We start from the raw sequence: 14605 nt of genomic DNA on the forward strand, positions 1-14605 counted from the left end.
CTTAAGATAATGGATGTTTATGATTCAAGAGCCAAACATCTAATTTGATCATAGTTTAATAAGCAATTCCCATGGAATTAAAAATCGTAAGCGATTAATATAAACAATAAGCATAATAACAAGGATATCTTACAGCTGTGTGACATTTTATTGCGTTTGTAAACTTTTACATAAAATAGCTGCCTGTGCAATTTTTAGAGGGTCCAGCAATGATCAAATGTAGCTGGAATACTGCCACGCAAGGTGTCTAGGGAATGAATCATGAGAGTTGTGTTTCTTAAAACAGGAAAAAAACAATCTATCTTCACTTTTTGAAGATGCATAAAAAATTAGTTTCTCACCTTCTGGTATTTCTGCCACCATTTATATGAACACTGGTCTTCCCTTGAGACAGGTTTTGAAGGAAATATCTGGCACTTATTGAGGGATTCTAACTGAACTGCAGACATGGTTGAAGGCAACACACATTCAGGAAGAATTTGCACTTTAGCTTGCTGGATTCTAAAATAAAGAGAACCAAGCATGGTATTCATTTCTAAAATCGACTAACTCAAACTATAAGTTTCTAAACAGTGACAATTTTAAATACTACGATTTTCCAAGTTTTATCTTTTAAACATTCATCAAATACTGATGTTAAGATATAGAAACTTTCAGAAAATAATTTTATTTCATAAATCATACCAAAGTTAAAACCAAAGATAGCCTAAGGTATGGATTTTCAATGTCACTGTGGAATGGAAAGGGAGATCTATACATTTCAGATAAATACAGAGTCTATAAATGAAACAGTTTAAAAAAACCAACATACAACTAACTACTGCTTGATACTTCTAATTTCTTAAACATTCTTTAGACACCCAAACTCTTCTATCCCCCCACTCCTTATGCTGCTTAACTCTTACATCTATCCTTTCCCATAAGTCATATGAGTAGAGAAAGGAAGAGAAAAATCAAGAATACATTTACATGGATGAATTAAAATAACACTAGAGAATTACATGCAATCTTTCTGTATGCATTCCTTTTCACATTCTTAAAAGTTTATCTGTACAGAGGATCAAACTATACATTAGATTCTTAAAAGTTATTTAAAATGTCATAATAAAGTCTTTTCCAAAATGCTACTTAAGAATATCGTAATTGCAAATATCTGATGAACTAGTGCAAACAGGAAGGTTGTATACATGAGCGATCTTCCTGTGAGCCGCTCTATCTCTTAGAGTGTAGCTTTTGAAATGTAGAATATGTAACTATATTCAAATGCTAGTATAAAACACTGTCAGACTGACAAAGTCAAATATATTAAAAGTCTCTGCTTTATTAGTTATACTTAAGACTTCTAAAGTAGTCTTTCATAATAACCCCTGTTTGACCACAAAATATTATGGATGAAATTCTGACATTTTACTTATTTATTAAAAGGAAAAATAGCTGAGTGTGTTAGAAAGTATCTAGGTTTAATTTAATGATAATAGTAGACTCACTCTACCAACTTTATTTCCTTCCTGCAAACTCATTAGAAATACTCAAAAAATTTGTCTACATGATTTGGGAAAATGTTACAAAATTTTACTATAGTCAAACTATGGTCAAGTGATCTTATGTTACTAGAGCTCATTAGAAACAAAATCTCAATTTCCTTCACCTGATTCATGAACACAAATAACTTGTTAATTATATTATGAAGATAAAAGTAGATACCATCCTATGGAAATTTTTAGAAATCTGATTCTTCTTTAAGGTTATAGGAAACTGAATTAAGAATTTTGCTTTACCAAACTATTGTATAAGATTTGATTATGATAAAAACAGTAACATTATTGATCCCGTGGCTTACAGATCATGTTAATAGTCTGCAGTACAAGCTGTTTGAATTGCCTTGAAGGATGAAAGAATGCTCTCCTTTACCTGGTTAAACATGGCCAGGATCCACTGCATACGCAGTGGCTGGTTCTCCCAGCAGCTGAGTTTTGTTTTTAACATAAGCTAGTTTTTTTTCTTTCCAACCTGTTTATCAGAGTTGTTTTGTGATTACAGCAACATAATTTATATAAATGTTATAAAAACCAGTGAAATATGAGTACAACAATAAAATTGCTTCAAGAAACATTAAGTTGAGACATAAAAAAACTGCTTTCAACTTAGGTACATGTAACTTTCATAGGAAAAAAACCACACAAACCTGGAAAATTTCTGCACTCAAAGTGACTTGTGACTATCTTTAGACTCCCTCATTAAAGAAAAATTAGCAGTATAAACTGCGGATAATATACAATGAAAGTGCTAGAAAGTCTACAGTCATCTCCAGTCTGCAGACCTGCTTCAATTAAAAGACGCTGGTCTCTCCAAATGAAAAATGAATGAATTTATACATTTTAAGTTAAAATAAAATGTTTAAGCTATATATGTGTAACATTTTGTGATTTCCAGCTTCAACTAACTTTTTGACTAACAATTACTGGTCTCAGTCATGACAGGTAAGAGATCTTCTCTTGTGATGCCAACAGGATGTCAATCCCCTCCTCCTCTCTACATGCTAAGTAGTAGGAACTTCTGCAGAGTCCTATGTCAATGAGACCTGTGTTTTTACTACAAAGAAATTTCTATGTGTTCAGAAGATGCCCCTCCTGCCGCCCCGCCCCCCACGACTCTGGTTGTTGTATACTTTTTTTTGTTTTTTTGAGATGGAGTCTCACTCTGTTGGCCAGACTGGAGTGCAGTGGTACAATCTGCTCACTGCAACCTCTGCCTCCCAGGTTCAAGTGATTCTCATGACTCAGCCTCCCGAGTAGCTGGAATTACAGGCACCAAGCCCAGCTAATTTTTTATTTTTAGTAGTGATGGGGCTTTACCATGTTGGTCAGGCTGGTCCTGATCTCCTGGCCGTAAGTGATTCACATACCTTGGCCTTCCAGAGTGCTGAGATTACAGGTATGAGTCACCACACCTGGCCTCTGTGGTGTACTTTCAATAAATGAAGTGTCATTTAGGTAAAAGACAAATGGATATTTTTATGTTTTAATTTTTTTTAGTTTTCTATATGCTTATTTCTCTAAGAAAAACAAATGAATATTAAATATTTTACTGGAGAAAGGGAAGGTGGCTTGAGTTTCAAATGTGCTATGAAGAAATTCTGGTATAAGGGAAGGAGTACCAATTCGGAAGTCAGGGGACCTAGAACCAATCAGGTCTGTGGCTTATTTGCTGTTAAGGCAAATTACTTAACCTCTCTAGTACTTAGCATTCTGATATAGAAAAAGAGGAAACTGCACTAAATCATCTCCAGAATTTCTTTCATTTCACCACTTCCAGTGAAGGTGGTTACAGGGCCAGAGAAGTAGTGGAGCCAAGAGAAATGTCATTCCACAGAGGCCTTTTAAATGAAGACAGACATACCCTTAAGCGAGACCTTAATAATGGGTCCACAGAATACTAGAGAGAATGTGTCCTTTCCAAGTCTTATCCGCCTGTATCAGTTTGAGAGTAATCTTTTTTTTTCCTTTGAGATGGAGTTTCCCTCTCGTTGCCCAGGCTGGAGTGCAGTGGCGCAATCCTGGCTCACCACAACCTCTGCCTCCCGGGTTCAAGCGATTCTCCTGCCTCAGCCTCCCAAGTAGCTGGGATTACAGGCATGCGCCACCATGCCCGGCTAACTTTGTATTTTTAGCACAGACGGGGTTCCTCCATGTTGGTCAAGCTGATCTCGAACTCCTGAGTTCAGGTGATCGTCCTGCCTTGGCTTCCCAAAATGCTGGGACTACAGGCATGAGCCACTGCATGCGGCCTGATGTTAATCTTTACTAGAGTCAAGCATTCATTCCTTGTCTTGTTTTCAGAGTTAACGATATACTGCCATCTTGTGTTCAATAGTTTTTCCACAATCAAAACTCACTAATGTCAAGACAGTCTGAGAAATACACTTTTCCCCAAGTCAATTTTCCTTTATGGTTTCTAGAATAGTATTCACAATCGAAACTGTATGAAGAAGTACTTTAAAAATGGAACTGTTAGCAAAATCCACAGTAACAAAACAGTTTGCTAATTATCATAATGCAGACCACCCCCAGGAAATCATTCTTTCATTCATTTATATAACATTTACGGTCCTAAATGTAAAACATAAATAAGTCTTGGTCATCGTTCTTAAGCAGGTTATCTATCGAGGGAGACGGACATATAATCCCGTCAGGACAGTGCAATGTGGTAAGACTATCAAAGTGTGCACAATGAATGTTCTGAGGAAGTACCTGGAGAGAACTAAACACCCTAAGAGCTCTGGCAATCCCATCTCACATTCCTCTATCCTCTCTTTAGCTCCAAGGAGCTGTCTGACATGTCAACATTTCCATAATTCAAAAATATATCGGAATGCCCACCATGTGAACAAAACAGACAAAACGTTCCTACCCTCATGCTGTTCATATTCTTTTTTCAGTCTTAATCCCCCACCCCACCAAATAAAAACCCCAAAATACTCAGAACTTCCATGTGTTCAGAAGATACTACCTGGGCAACACAGAGGTCTGATGAGATTTTCAACTCTGGGCATAAATTGGAAACCAGCTCACTAGTACTTGTATTGTGTACCAGGACTGTGTATCTGTAAGACCTCAGAGGTGATGTGCCACCTCTGTTGAGAAGCACTCCCTTAAGAGATAATATCCAATGATCAAGGTAAATGCTTCGTTTCCTTTTTAAAAGAGGATAAAATAAGATAAACTGGACTTTTCTGTGTCTGTTTTAAGGTGCATCCCTTGAATTTGTGCAAAACCCAGCCATTACAGCTATGTCAAAATGAATAACTGCTGAAACAGTACACTCAGGGAATTTCTAAATGTCACAAGGCACATAGACTACAAGTATTTATTGATCAATTATGTAAATAGCATTTCTGGGTGATATAAGATTCACACTGGAGAAGGACACTAAATATAAATGGCTTTTATAGCTCAGATGGAACAGTTGGCAGATGTAACCCGTGTGGCTTTCAAACATCATAGCAATGCTACAAAAACCACAGCTGTCCTGGTGAGCACACAAACAACTCACAAGCCTCTGGTCTCCCTATCCTCTTATGCTCTGAGAGGCCTTCAATCCTAAAGAAGCCAAGTCCCAAACAGCACCTCCCTTTGGATTTACATTACTATTCTCAAACCTGGAGAGACATTAGAATCACCTGAAAATCATTTTTAAAAGATGCTGCAGCCTCATCACTCTCTGGAGATGGGAGATGAGGTTGAAACTCAAGCTTCTATAGTTTTAAAAGCTTCCCAGGTGATTCTGATGCATAGCAAGGTTGGAAACCACTGGGCTATACCTTAGAAGGGAAAGAGAACAACTAGTTAAAAGTTACAAAATCTGAAAGGTCAGTAGAATAGAAAAAGTACAAGAAAACTATTTCATTATAAAACATTCACAGAGCATTAAGGTATATGTTATTTCTTACCCATCTGACTGTGTTCTTAGCTCAAGGACTTTGAACCTTTGTCTTCCAATTGCTTTCACTTTCACTATCTCAATTCCAAAATCCTGTTCTTCTCGATAGGCATATATCTCTGCTGTTGTTCCAAACTGTGCTTCCCTTTCCTGTATATTGCTTCCAAGACAATTTTAAAAGGAAAGAATTTTGAACATTTGAGTTTTAAATATATGCAAAGTATGCAAAAGCAATACATATGGGTAAACAATTTATAGAATCAACCCTTACTACAAAGCTAGTATTTATTTATTTATTTGTTTGAGACGCAGTGTGGCTGTGTTACCCAGATTAGAGTGCAGTGGCATGATCTCAGCTTGCTGCAACCTCTGCCTCCCAGTTTCAAGTGATTCTCCTGTCCCAGCCACCTGAGTAGCTGGGATTACAGGCACACACCACCACGCCTGGCTAATTTTTGTTATTTTAGTAGAGACGGGGTTTCACCATGTTCGTCAGGCTGGTCTCAAACTCCCAACGTCAGGTGATCCACCCGCCTCGGCCTCCCAAAGTGCACGGAGTATAGGCGTGAGCTACCGTGCCCGGCCAATTTTATTTATTTTTAAATCACATGGGGGATTATAGAAGGAGGATTCAGGAAGTACAATTAGAGAACTTTAGGAAAAGAATAGATTTCTAGTCACTGAAAATAATTCAGAACTTACAGGGGTTTAAACTCATTTCCCAAACCAAACATTCTTTCACTCTGTCAAATGACTTATTTCTGCTGCTTACTGGCAGCACTGTACTGGGGTGGGAGCTTCCTGTATTTCCTGCCTCTACTGCAGATTTCCTTTATTTGCCACAAGATACTTAACATTCAGCTTCAATTTAAAGGGTACAACCTATGAATTTTGAGAGACAGGGAAAGAAAAGACCATTCTTTTGGAAAAGTAATCCTTTAGGTTAAAATAAAAAAGCACTATTTCTCTTTAATAAAGACAGTTATTGAAACCAAGATTCCAGAAATGTTTTTCATCAAATATAAATGGTTAAAAATTTTTCAAATACCAGAAAGTTAAACTGTGTATGAAGGTGTAGAGCTGAGTTAGATGGTAATTAAATGAACAAAAATACTCCAACTTGCACTATGAAACTTCTACTTAACCAAACTCCTAACCTCACATTCTTACCCAACCTCTCCTGTATATGCAAAATAACAGCCTGCTTTGGCTTCAACAATGACCACCGCAATTACCCATGAGAGGAAATGTATTAAGCAAATGGACTCTAATATTTTACCTGTATGCAAGAACAGCAAAGGTTCTATCTTTCTGAATTAAATTCCGCACCATACTGACTTCTTGAGGGTGAAAAAGCTGAAGAGGCAATGTCTGTCCGGGAATCAGGATCATCATCACCTGTGGCAGAACTGGAATCACCTGACAGCTGTCGTCATCGTGCAAAGTCCTGCCATGAAATTCTTCCATATCAGCGCCTAGGTACTATTTAAGAACATATATAGGTACAGTGTCATGATTGATATGTAATAAAAATATAAGCTCAACAGACTAAGGAGCAAATCACATTAAAAGAAATACAGGCCAGGCACAGTGGCTCACACCTGCAATCCCAGGACTTTGGGAGGCTGAGGTGGGCGGATTACCTGAGGTCAGGAGTTCAAGACCAACCTGGCCAACATGGTGAAACCCTGCTGCTACTAAAACTACAAAAATTAGTTGGGTGTGGTGGTGGACGCCTGTAATCCTAGCTACTCAGGAGGCTGAGGCAGGGGAATCACTTGAACCCAGGAGGTGGACACTGCAGTGAGCCGAGATTGTGCCAGCTGCAGTCACTCGAGCTTGGGTGACAGAGCAACACTCTGTCTCAAAAAAAAAAAAAAAAAATACAAATGGGGTTACAAATACTTAATAAATGTGGTATATAAGCATCCCATGTGAAAATATAATTTTTAATCTAACTCTTAGAAGAATTTCTAATCTTTTATGAAGAATATCTCACAAACACAGAAATTCAAGAATTTTTTTTAATACAAAGTATTTTATTTTTACCAAGAAATATCTCTTATGTCCAAATATCACAAACAGCAAGTAAAAAATGTATGTTCAGTAACACTCTAGTACCTAGAAGTACAGAGAAGTATTTAATAGCTCAATTACTAGAAAGACTATATAAAGAGCAACAATTCTTCAAACAATTCCACCACAACATAGTATTAAGCTTCTTCAAAATTATAGTTAAATGTTTATCTACTGGCAAATAGCCCATGTCCTCATCCACAATTTCTGATATCTAGTAATGCAAATATCAGTCACTTGTTTTTATGAACTTTTATCTACATTTAAATGTATATCTATTAGATCTATCACTAAATTACATACTGTATGTGATGTTGGCAGACTGGTGTCAAAATTTATGATGTTTGGTTTTTTGGCTTCTTTACTATCCTGGTCTTCAACTTCCATTTCATCTTCTTCCTCACTCTCTGCTGTAAGAGTAGAATATTGTAAGAAAAAAAAAATGAATGAAAACCTTTCAAACACATAATTCCTTCTTCAAAAAAGGGGTACTTCTAAAACCACATGCATTTGGTAAACTATACAGTACTGTGAAGAGGTAGTCAGAGGGCTGAGGTCTATGCTGGGCTCTGTCAGTAGCTTTTTTTTTTTTTTTTTAAGTCAACTGTGAATTTTAGAATAGTTTAACATTTATAGAGAAGTTGCAAAGATAATAGAGAGTGCTCCTGTATGTCACACATCTTTTTCCCCTATAGTTAATTTATATCAGTATGGTACATTTGCCACAACGAAGGAATCAGTCTTGGTACATTACTATAACTAAACTTCACATTTTATTTGGATCCCCTTAGTTTTTATCTAATCTTTTTGTGTTCCAGGATCCCACATTACATTTAGTTATCATGTCTCCCTACCCTCCTCTGGGCTAGTGTGGTTTTCAGACTTTGCTTGTTTCTGAGTTTTGAGGAGTACTGGTCAGGTATTTTGAAGAGCATCTCTCAACTGGGTTTTGTTTGATGTAATTCCCACGATTAGACTGAGGATACGTGTTTTAGGGAGGAAAAAGTGAAGCGTTGTTATCTTTGGTTTTTAGAAATGGGGTCTGTCACCAATGTGCTGTTTTTATTACATATCAAGCCTACATATTATGAACTATTCCTGCTGTTAACCTTGATCACCTGGCTAAAGCAGTATGTGTCAGGTTTTCCCACTATAAAGTTCCTTTCCCCCTCCTTTTCACATTTTACTCTTTGGAAGCAAATCACTAGGTGTAGCCTCCATTTAAGCGGTGATGAGTTATGCTCCACTCTCTTGAAAGGGAAATACCTATATACGTTATTTAAAATTCTTCTATATTCTTCTATTTTCTCTTCTCCCTCACCAGAAACTATTTTAACACCTTAGACAACTCATTCTGCCCAATTAAATTTTAGTTTCCTCATCTGCAAAATGATAGGCTTAAACACGTCAACCTCTAACGTTTTCTCAAACTCTCAACTTCAAAGCGTTCCTACATAAGTAAGAAAAGAAACCAAAGCAGGCAAGATCCGTTAATTAAAACAGAGAAAGATAATCTGACAGGAAGAATTTCACAGCATTTTTCTAGTCATAACATTTCCCTGGCTGTCACTACATTATTTTAAAGTGAAGGCCAGGTGTGGTGGCTCACACCTGTAATCCCAGCACTTTGGGAGGACGAGGCAGGCAGATCACTTGAGGTCAGGAGTTCAAGACCAGCCTGGCCAACATGTTGAAACCCCATCTCTACTAAAAACACAAAAATTAGCCAAGTGTGGTCAGAGTTGCCTGTAATCCCAGTTACTGGGGAGGCTGAGGCAGGAGAATTGCTGGAACCCAAGAGGCGGAGGTTGCAGTGAGCTGAGATTGTGCTACTGCACTCCAGCCTGGGTGACAGAGCAAGATTCCATCTCAAAAGAAAAAAAGAAATTTTTGCAATCATTTTCATACTATTTTGCTTAGTAATTTTAAATTTAAAAATAAAGCTGCATGAAGCATAAAACATTTTAGAAGAACGTCTTAGAAAACTAGATGTTACCAATGACAGCAAAGAAAATTAGAAAATGCTACACAATACAAATGCTATTATACTAACTGTGAGTCTGTCCTTTTCATACAAACTATGAGTAAATTTCCTATCCTAGACCAGTGATTCTCAACCACAGGTGATTGTGCCCCTCGGGGGATATTGGTTGTAATAACTAAGGGAGTCTGACTGGCATCTAGTGGGTAGAGGCCAAGGATGCAGCTAAATATCCTATAATGCAAAAGACAATCCCACCCAAAGAATTCTCCAGCCCAAAAGTCAAGTGCTGAGGTTGGGAAACCCTGGCCTAGACTAACAATAAAGAATTACTGAATCTCATTTCTCACCTCCCAGTTCCTGTATTTTTAAACGCCCCAAATAAACTTCTAAATCAATAAAATATCAATACAAAATAATCATTTTTTTCCTTTACATATCATTATTTAAGTCAAACCACCTGTAGCCAGGTCCCTGACAGAAAATAAAAATGTTTTTCAATATGGTAACTGCCTTGGACTTTCTATTTATTGTTACAATTTCCCAGATATAAAACTTTGTCAAAAACAGAATTACTTCAACTTATATGTAAACAGTCAATGGTCTAACACTTCATACAAATTTTCCTTGGAACATGTAAGTTTCACCAAGAGATAAAAGAGAGCAATCTAAATGGATGAGAAAAATATTCTGTATCAAATTCTTTGTATTTCCAATGCTGACAGCATGGCTATCACTTGGCATGCAGCACGATCCACTTTATTGCTCTACTACAGAAAGTTTAAAAGATAAACTATTAACTCAAAGGCTGGAATTAATATTGCTAAAAATTTACATTTTAACTCTTCTTACTCCTAGTCTCTAAATAATTTCTTTAGTAACATTTTTCATAAATATGGCTAAAACCCACTTTCCCCTACTCAGTGATGTTTATTGTTTCATTTGCCTAGGATAAATTCTTCACATCTCAACTATAAAGCTTTTTGTTGGAACTTAGAGGACTTACTCTTCAGAACAACTCGTACTACATGGAATTATGGAAAGTCTAATGTTTTTCTACAAATAAAATATACATAATTTGGAAAGGCATTATTGCTATATCTACATCATCTCTGGGCCCTCTCCCGATGTTTTTCTGAAACACACACACACACAAAAACACGCTGACTGTTCAGAGCTATCACAGCGAAGTCTGATGACTCATCTCATGCAGAGGCACCATGTGAATGCCGACAGAACATCAGTATCCTTCCTCTTCTATTTACCATTCTCCCTGAAACACCGGATTTGGCACAGAGAGTAGGGCTAATGTCTCTGAAAAAACAGCTCAGCTTTCCATCAAAGGCTGGCACACTTACCCTTGTGTCAATTCAGCTAGGATGGCTTCAAGAACAACCACTAACTACGGTTTACTTTTACAGAAAAGTTCTCTCCTATATGGTGGGCGTGCACTCAGTCTCTTCCATGCTGCTACTAGTGGACAAATTAATCTTCCAAGCATAGATTTCCTTAGGCAATTACCTGAAACCGAAAACTGTTTCTTGGCAATCCACGGGAAAAACCCCAAACTCACTGGCAAGAGATGCCAGTTTCCCAGCAACTTAAACCCAGTCTACCTCCTAGGCCTTATGTTCCACAACCATATCCTAAGTATGTGCTTTTGGATGTCTCCTGATCTACCCTGAAAGGCTTTTTCCCAACTCCGCTGACCCTTGAACAACTTCTGCCTCTGAAGAACCACAATAGCATTCATTTATCTGGCCCTAAATCAACTGCCTCTGCAGTTGATTTATGTTCAGTTATATTCTCAGCAGCCCCGCCTAGACAGTAAACCTCAAGTACCAGATTGTGTATTATCTCTCGTTTCATCTCCACAACACCTAACATACTTGATTAACGAAGGGACTCAGTCAATAGTCTCAAGTTTGGATGATACGCCCTTTGGAAAGCATCTCTTGAAAGGCATTGCATGAGAAGTTCATACAATATTCCATGCCTTTTTTTTTTCTGTTCAGTATTTCAACACAAGACCAAAGTCTAAACATTTCACACAACATACAGGAAAAAGAAAAACTATCTCTGATAAAGCATAATCGTACATGTCTGAGAAAAACAGACCAACAGTAAGAAAAACAAAATAGAGAAGGGATTTAGAGATATAATGACAGACATACCCGGGATGGAATCCTAACTCTGCTGTGTGACCTTGCGCAAGTCACTGAACTAATCTGCAATCCAATACTCGCTTATCAATTCAGAAACTGAAAAGTGATGTGGAAAGGATTAAAAGGCGAAATGCAGGCAAAGCGTTAACTGCAAGGCTCGTAACACGGTTAGTGCTTAGTACATGTTAGCTATCACTCTCATTAAAAGGAAGGAAACCAGCAAAAGTAACAGCTGTGAATCTGACCCGGCCCTCTAGTTCCAGAGCATTTCCTAGGACCTACACTCAGGACACAGGGAGGATGGAGAGGATGAGTTTCCTGTTCTTAAGAGCAAATGTCCCCCGACACCCTGGCTCACGGCTCGGGGCAACAGAGCAGCGAAGAAGGTGCCGCGACTCCATCGCTGGCCAAGGGCCGACGTGAAGCAGCCTCCCGGTGCGGCCCTGCTGGGCTGGCTGGCCAGTCTCGGCGCCCCCACACCCGCCTCCCAGGCCCAGCTGCACTGTTAGCGGCTCCGGGCCTCGCCGCACTCCCGACTACAGGGAACTACTCCGGGCGGTTACCAGGCAAGAGCGGCAGGTGATTGCCCATGTTGTGCGCAGCGTCCTGCTGATCTCCTTCGCCGGCCATGTCTGTTTACCCGCAAAGGAGGCTGGGACAGGGCGGTGCCGGAGACTCCGGGGGAGGGTCCGCGTCTCGCCGCTGCCGCGCACCGGGGCCACAGCGCCCCCTGGCGGCCCCAGAGGAGCAGACGGCGGCGCGTACCCGGGCCTGGGAGTGATGCCCTAGGCGGGAGGGACAATTACAGGCCTGCGCTCCGCACCGGGGACAGAACGCTGTCCCCGGCCATCCACGGCTGAGTGCCCGGCGTACACGCTGCAGAGCCCTCACCTTGTTCCAGCCTTTAGCATGACTTATTTAATCGTGCTATTTTGCATATGGAGAAATTGAGGCTGAGAGCCTTTAGTCTCCACCTTGTTTTTATTTTTTTTATTTTTATTTTTTTATTTTATTTTATTTATTTATTTTTTTGAGACAGAGTCTCACTCTGTCGCCGGGGCTGGAGTGCAGTGGCTGGATCTCAGCTCACTGCAAGCTCCGCCTCCCGGGTTCACGCCATTCTCCTGCCTCAGCCTCCCGAGTAGCTGGGACTACAGGCGCCCGCCACCTCGCCCGGCTAGTTTTTTGTATTTTTTAGTAGAGACGGGGTTTCACAGTGTTAGCCAGGATGGTCTTGATCTCCTGACCTCGTGATCCGCCCGTCTCGGCCTCCCAAAGTGCTGGGATTACAGGCTTGAGCCACCGCGCCCGGCCTCCACCTTGTTTTTAAACGAAGAGGGTAGGGAGTAAATAGAAACCTGTTCATGCAGCATTAGTTTCAATTCTTAAAATATGAAGCATATATAAAATAAGCATATAAGTGAAGCCTGGGGAAATCCATCAGTTATTCCGAGGGTGGTTAAATTATTGCTGATTTTCTTCAGTAGTTTCAATATACGTACATGTAACTTCAATAACTTCAGTAGTTTCCATATATGTACATTACATGACAAAATTAACAAGTATTAATCAGAAACATACTTGAAATGATGATTGCACAGAATGGAAAACGCCTGTAATTGGTAAATAAAATTGTCTGAATATAAACTAACCTACTCATTATGACTTCAGCTATGTAAAAACAAGTCACTGTGGCAAAAAAGAAATAAAGACTATGTAAAAAATGAAGATAATTCTGTTATAAAGGTGGAGTTGTGACTGGCAAGATATTTGTTTTGGAGGGTGGACAAAAGTTTTCGTAGTGTATTTTCAATATCATTTTTTCGGTGAGTAAGGAAAACTGAAAAATCCTTAAATGAGATACAACAGCTGAACATGGTAGAGGTGGTGGTAGGTGGAGGCTGAGAGGCAGCAGCAGCATTGCTCAACAGAAAAGTCATGGATCTGAGATTTGAAAAAATGATTTCAGAAAATTTGCCTCCCTGGTAAGTTACAAGCGGAAAACTCCCTTGTGACAGAAGCTTGTGAATCATTCCTGTGTCAGCAAGAGAGAACGCGGGCAAGCAGGGAGCATGCACTAAGTAATATGTGTGTGTTTGATGCTGTAGTATTATCAGTCTCATTATAGTTTGTAGAATTTCAATAACCTGTGCTTACCTGCAGCAGAATTTTCTTTATGCAAGCATCTGGTTTCTTAACAAGTAAGCTCTGACTTTCCAGTCGTTCTCCCCAGAGGTGATATCAGAATTGTCTGAACCCTGGGTCAATCAAGAATTCTCTGGACAAGAAAGCACAGCTGTAAGCCTGGTGGAGTCCACAGATGTGGCTGGAGAAGCACTGTTTTTCTTTCTTCTTTTGTGCATTGCTACAGATCACCAGAGCTCGCATCTGCATATCTTTTACTCTCTCATTCTCCTCCTTTTCTCCCCTCTCTTCACATTCACCATCTGCTCCCTCCTTCATTTTATCCCTCCAGAGTCTACCCAGTCATCCATAGCTACACCTTTCAGTAGAGATAACAAGAGATGATCATTGAATAAAAATATCTAAGCAAGTAGGTTTCTTGGATTAAGCACTGGTTATTAAAACCAAAAGGAAAACATGATCATTTACCATTTATGTTTAATTCGGTAACTTTATCCTGAAAGAAGATATCATACTGAGTTTTTCCTCACATTTCCTCTTGCTTGCATGAAGTATCAATGGATAAGGAACTCTGCAAACCAGAGGGAAAAGAAATATATAGGTTCATAGATCTATATATTTCTCAGTTCATATCTATATATATTTCACAAATATATATATATTTATGTATTGAGAAATATATATATATTTCTCAAATCTATATATATTTCACAGTTCATAGCTGTAACTGTGTTACAGCTCAAGAATTAACTTTAATAGTACAGAATTAAGGGTAGTAGAAGATGGGAGAAAATGTAAA

At 38.9% G+C, this 14605-nt stretch overlaps 1 protein-coding gene across 1 annotated transcript in view; it reads right to left on the bottom strand.

Annotated features, from left to right (window-relative positions):
• CRBN (cereblon) overlaps nt 1-12321 on the bottom strand; it is a 29991-nt gene extending 17670 nt beyond the window's left edge. Inside the window, exons 1-5 of the mRNA XM_010357104.2 lie at nt 12225-12321; nt 7819-7925; nt 6719-6921; nt 5450-5599; nt 342-501 (exon numbers count right to left, since the gene is read on the bottom strand). Coding sequence (XP_010355406.1) covers nt 342-501; nt 5450-5599; nt 6719-6921; nt 7819-7925; nt 12225-12291 — 687 coding nt within the window. The 5' untranslated portion in view covers nt 12292-12321. The remainder of the gene's footprint in view (nt 1-341; nt 502-5449; nt 5600-6718; nt 6922-7818; nt 7926-12224) is intronic.
• Between the last annotated feature and the right edge of the window lie 2284 nt (nt 12322-14605).

This window comes from Rhinopithecus roxellana, chromosome 1, assembly GCF_007565055.1.
Source record: "Rhinopithecus roxellana isolate Shanxi Qingling chromosome 1, ASM756505v1, whole genome shotgun sequence".
In the NCBI taxonomy this organism is placed as follows: Eukaryota; Metazoa; Chordata; class Mammalia; order Primates; family Cercopithecidae; genus Rhinopithecus; species Rhinopithecus roxellana.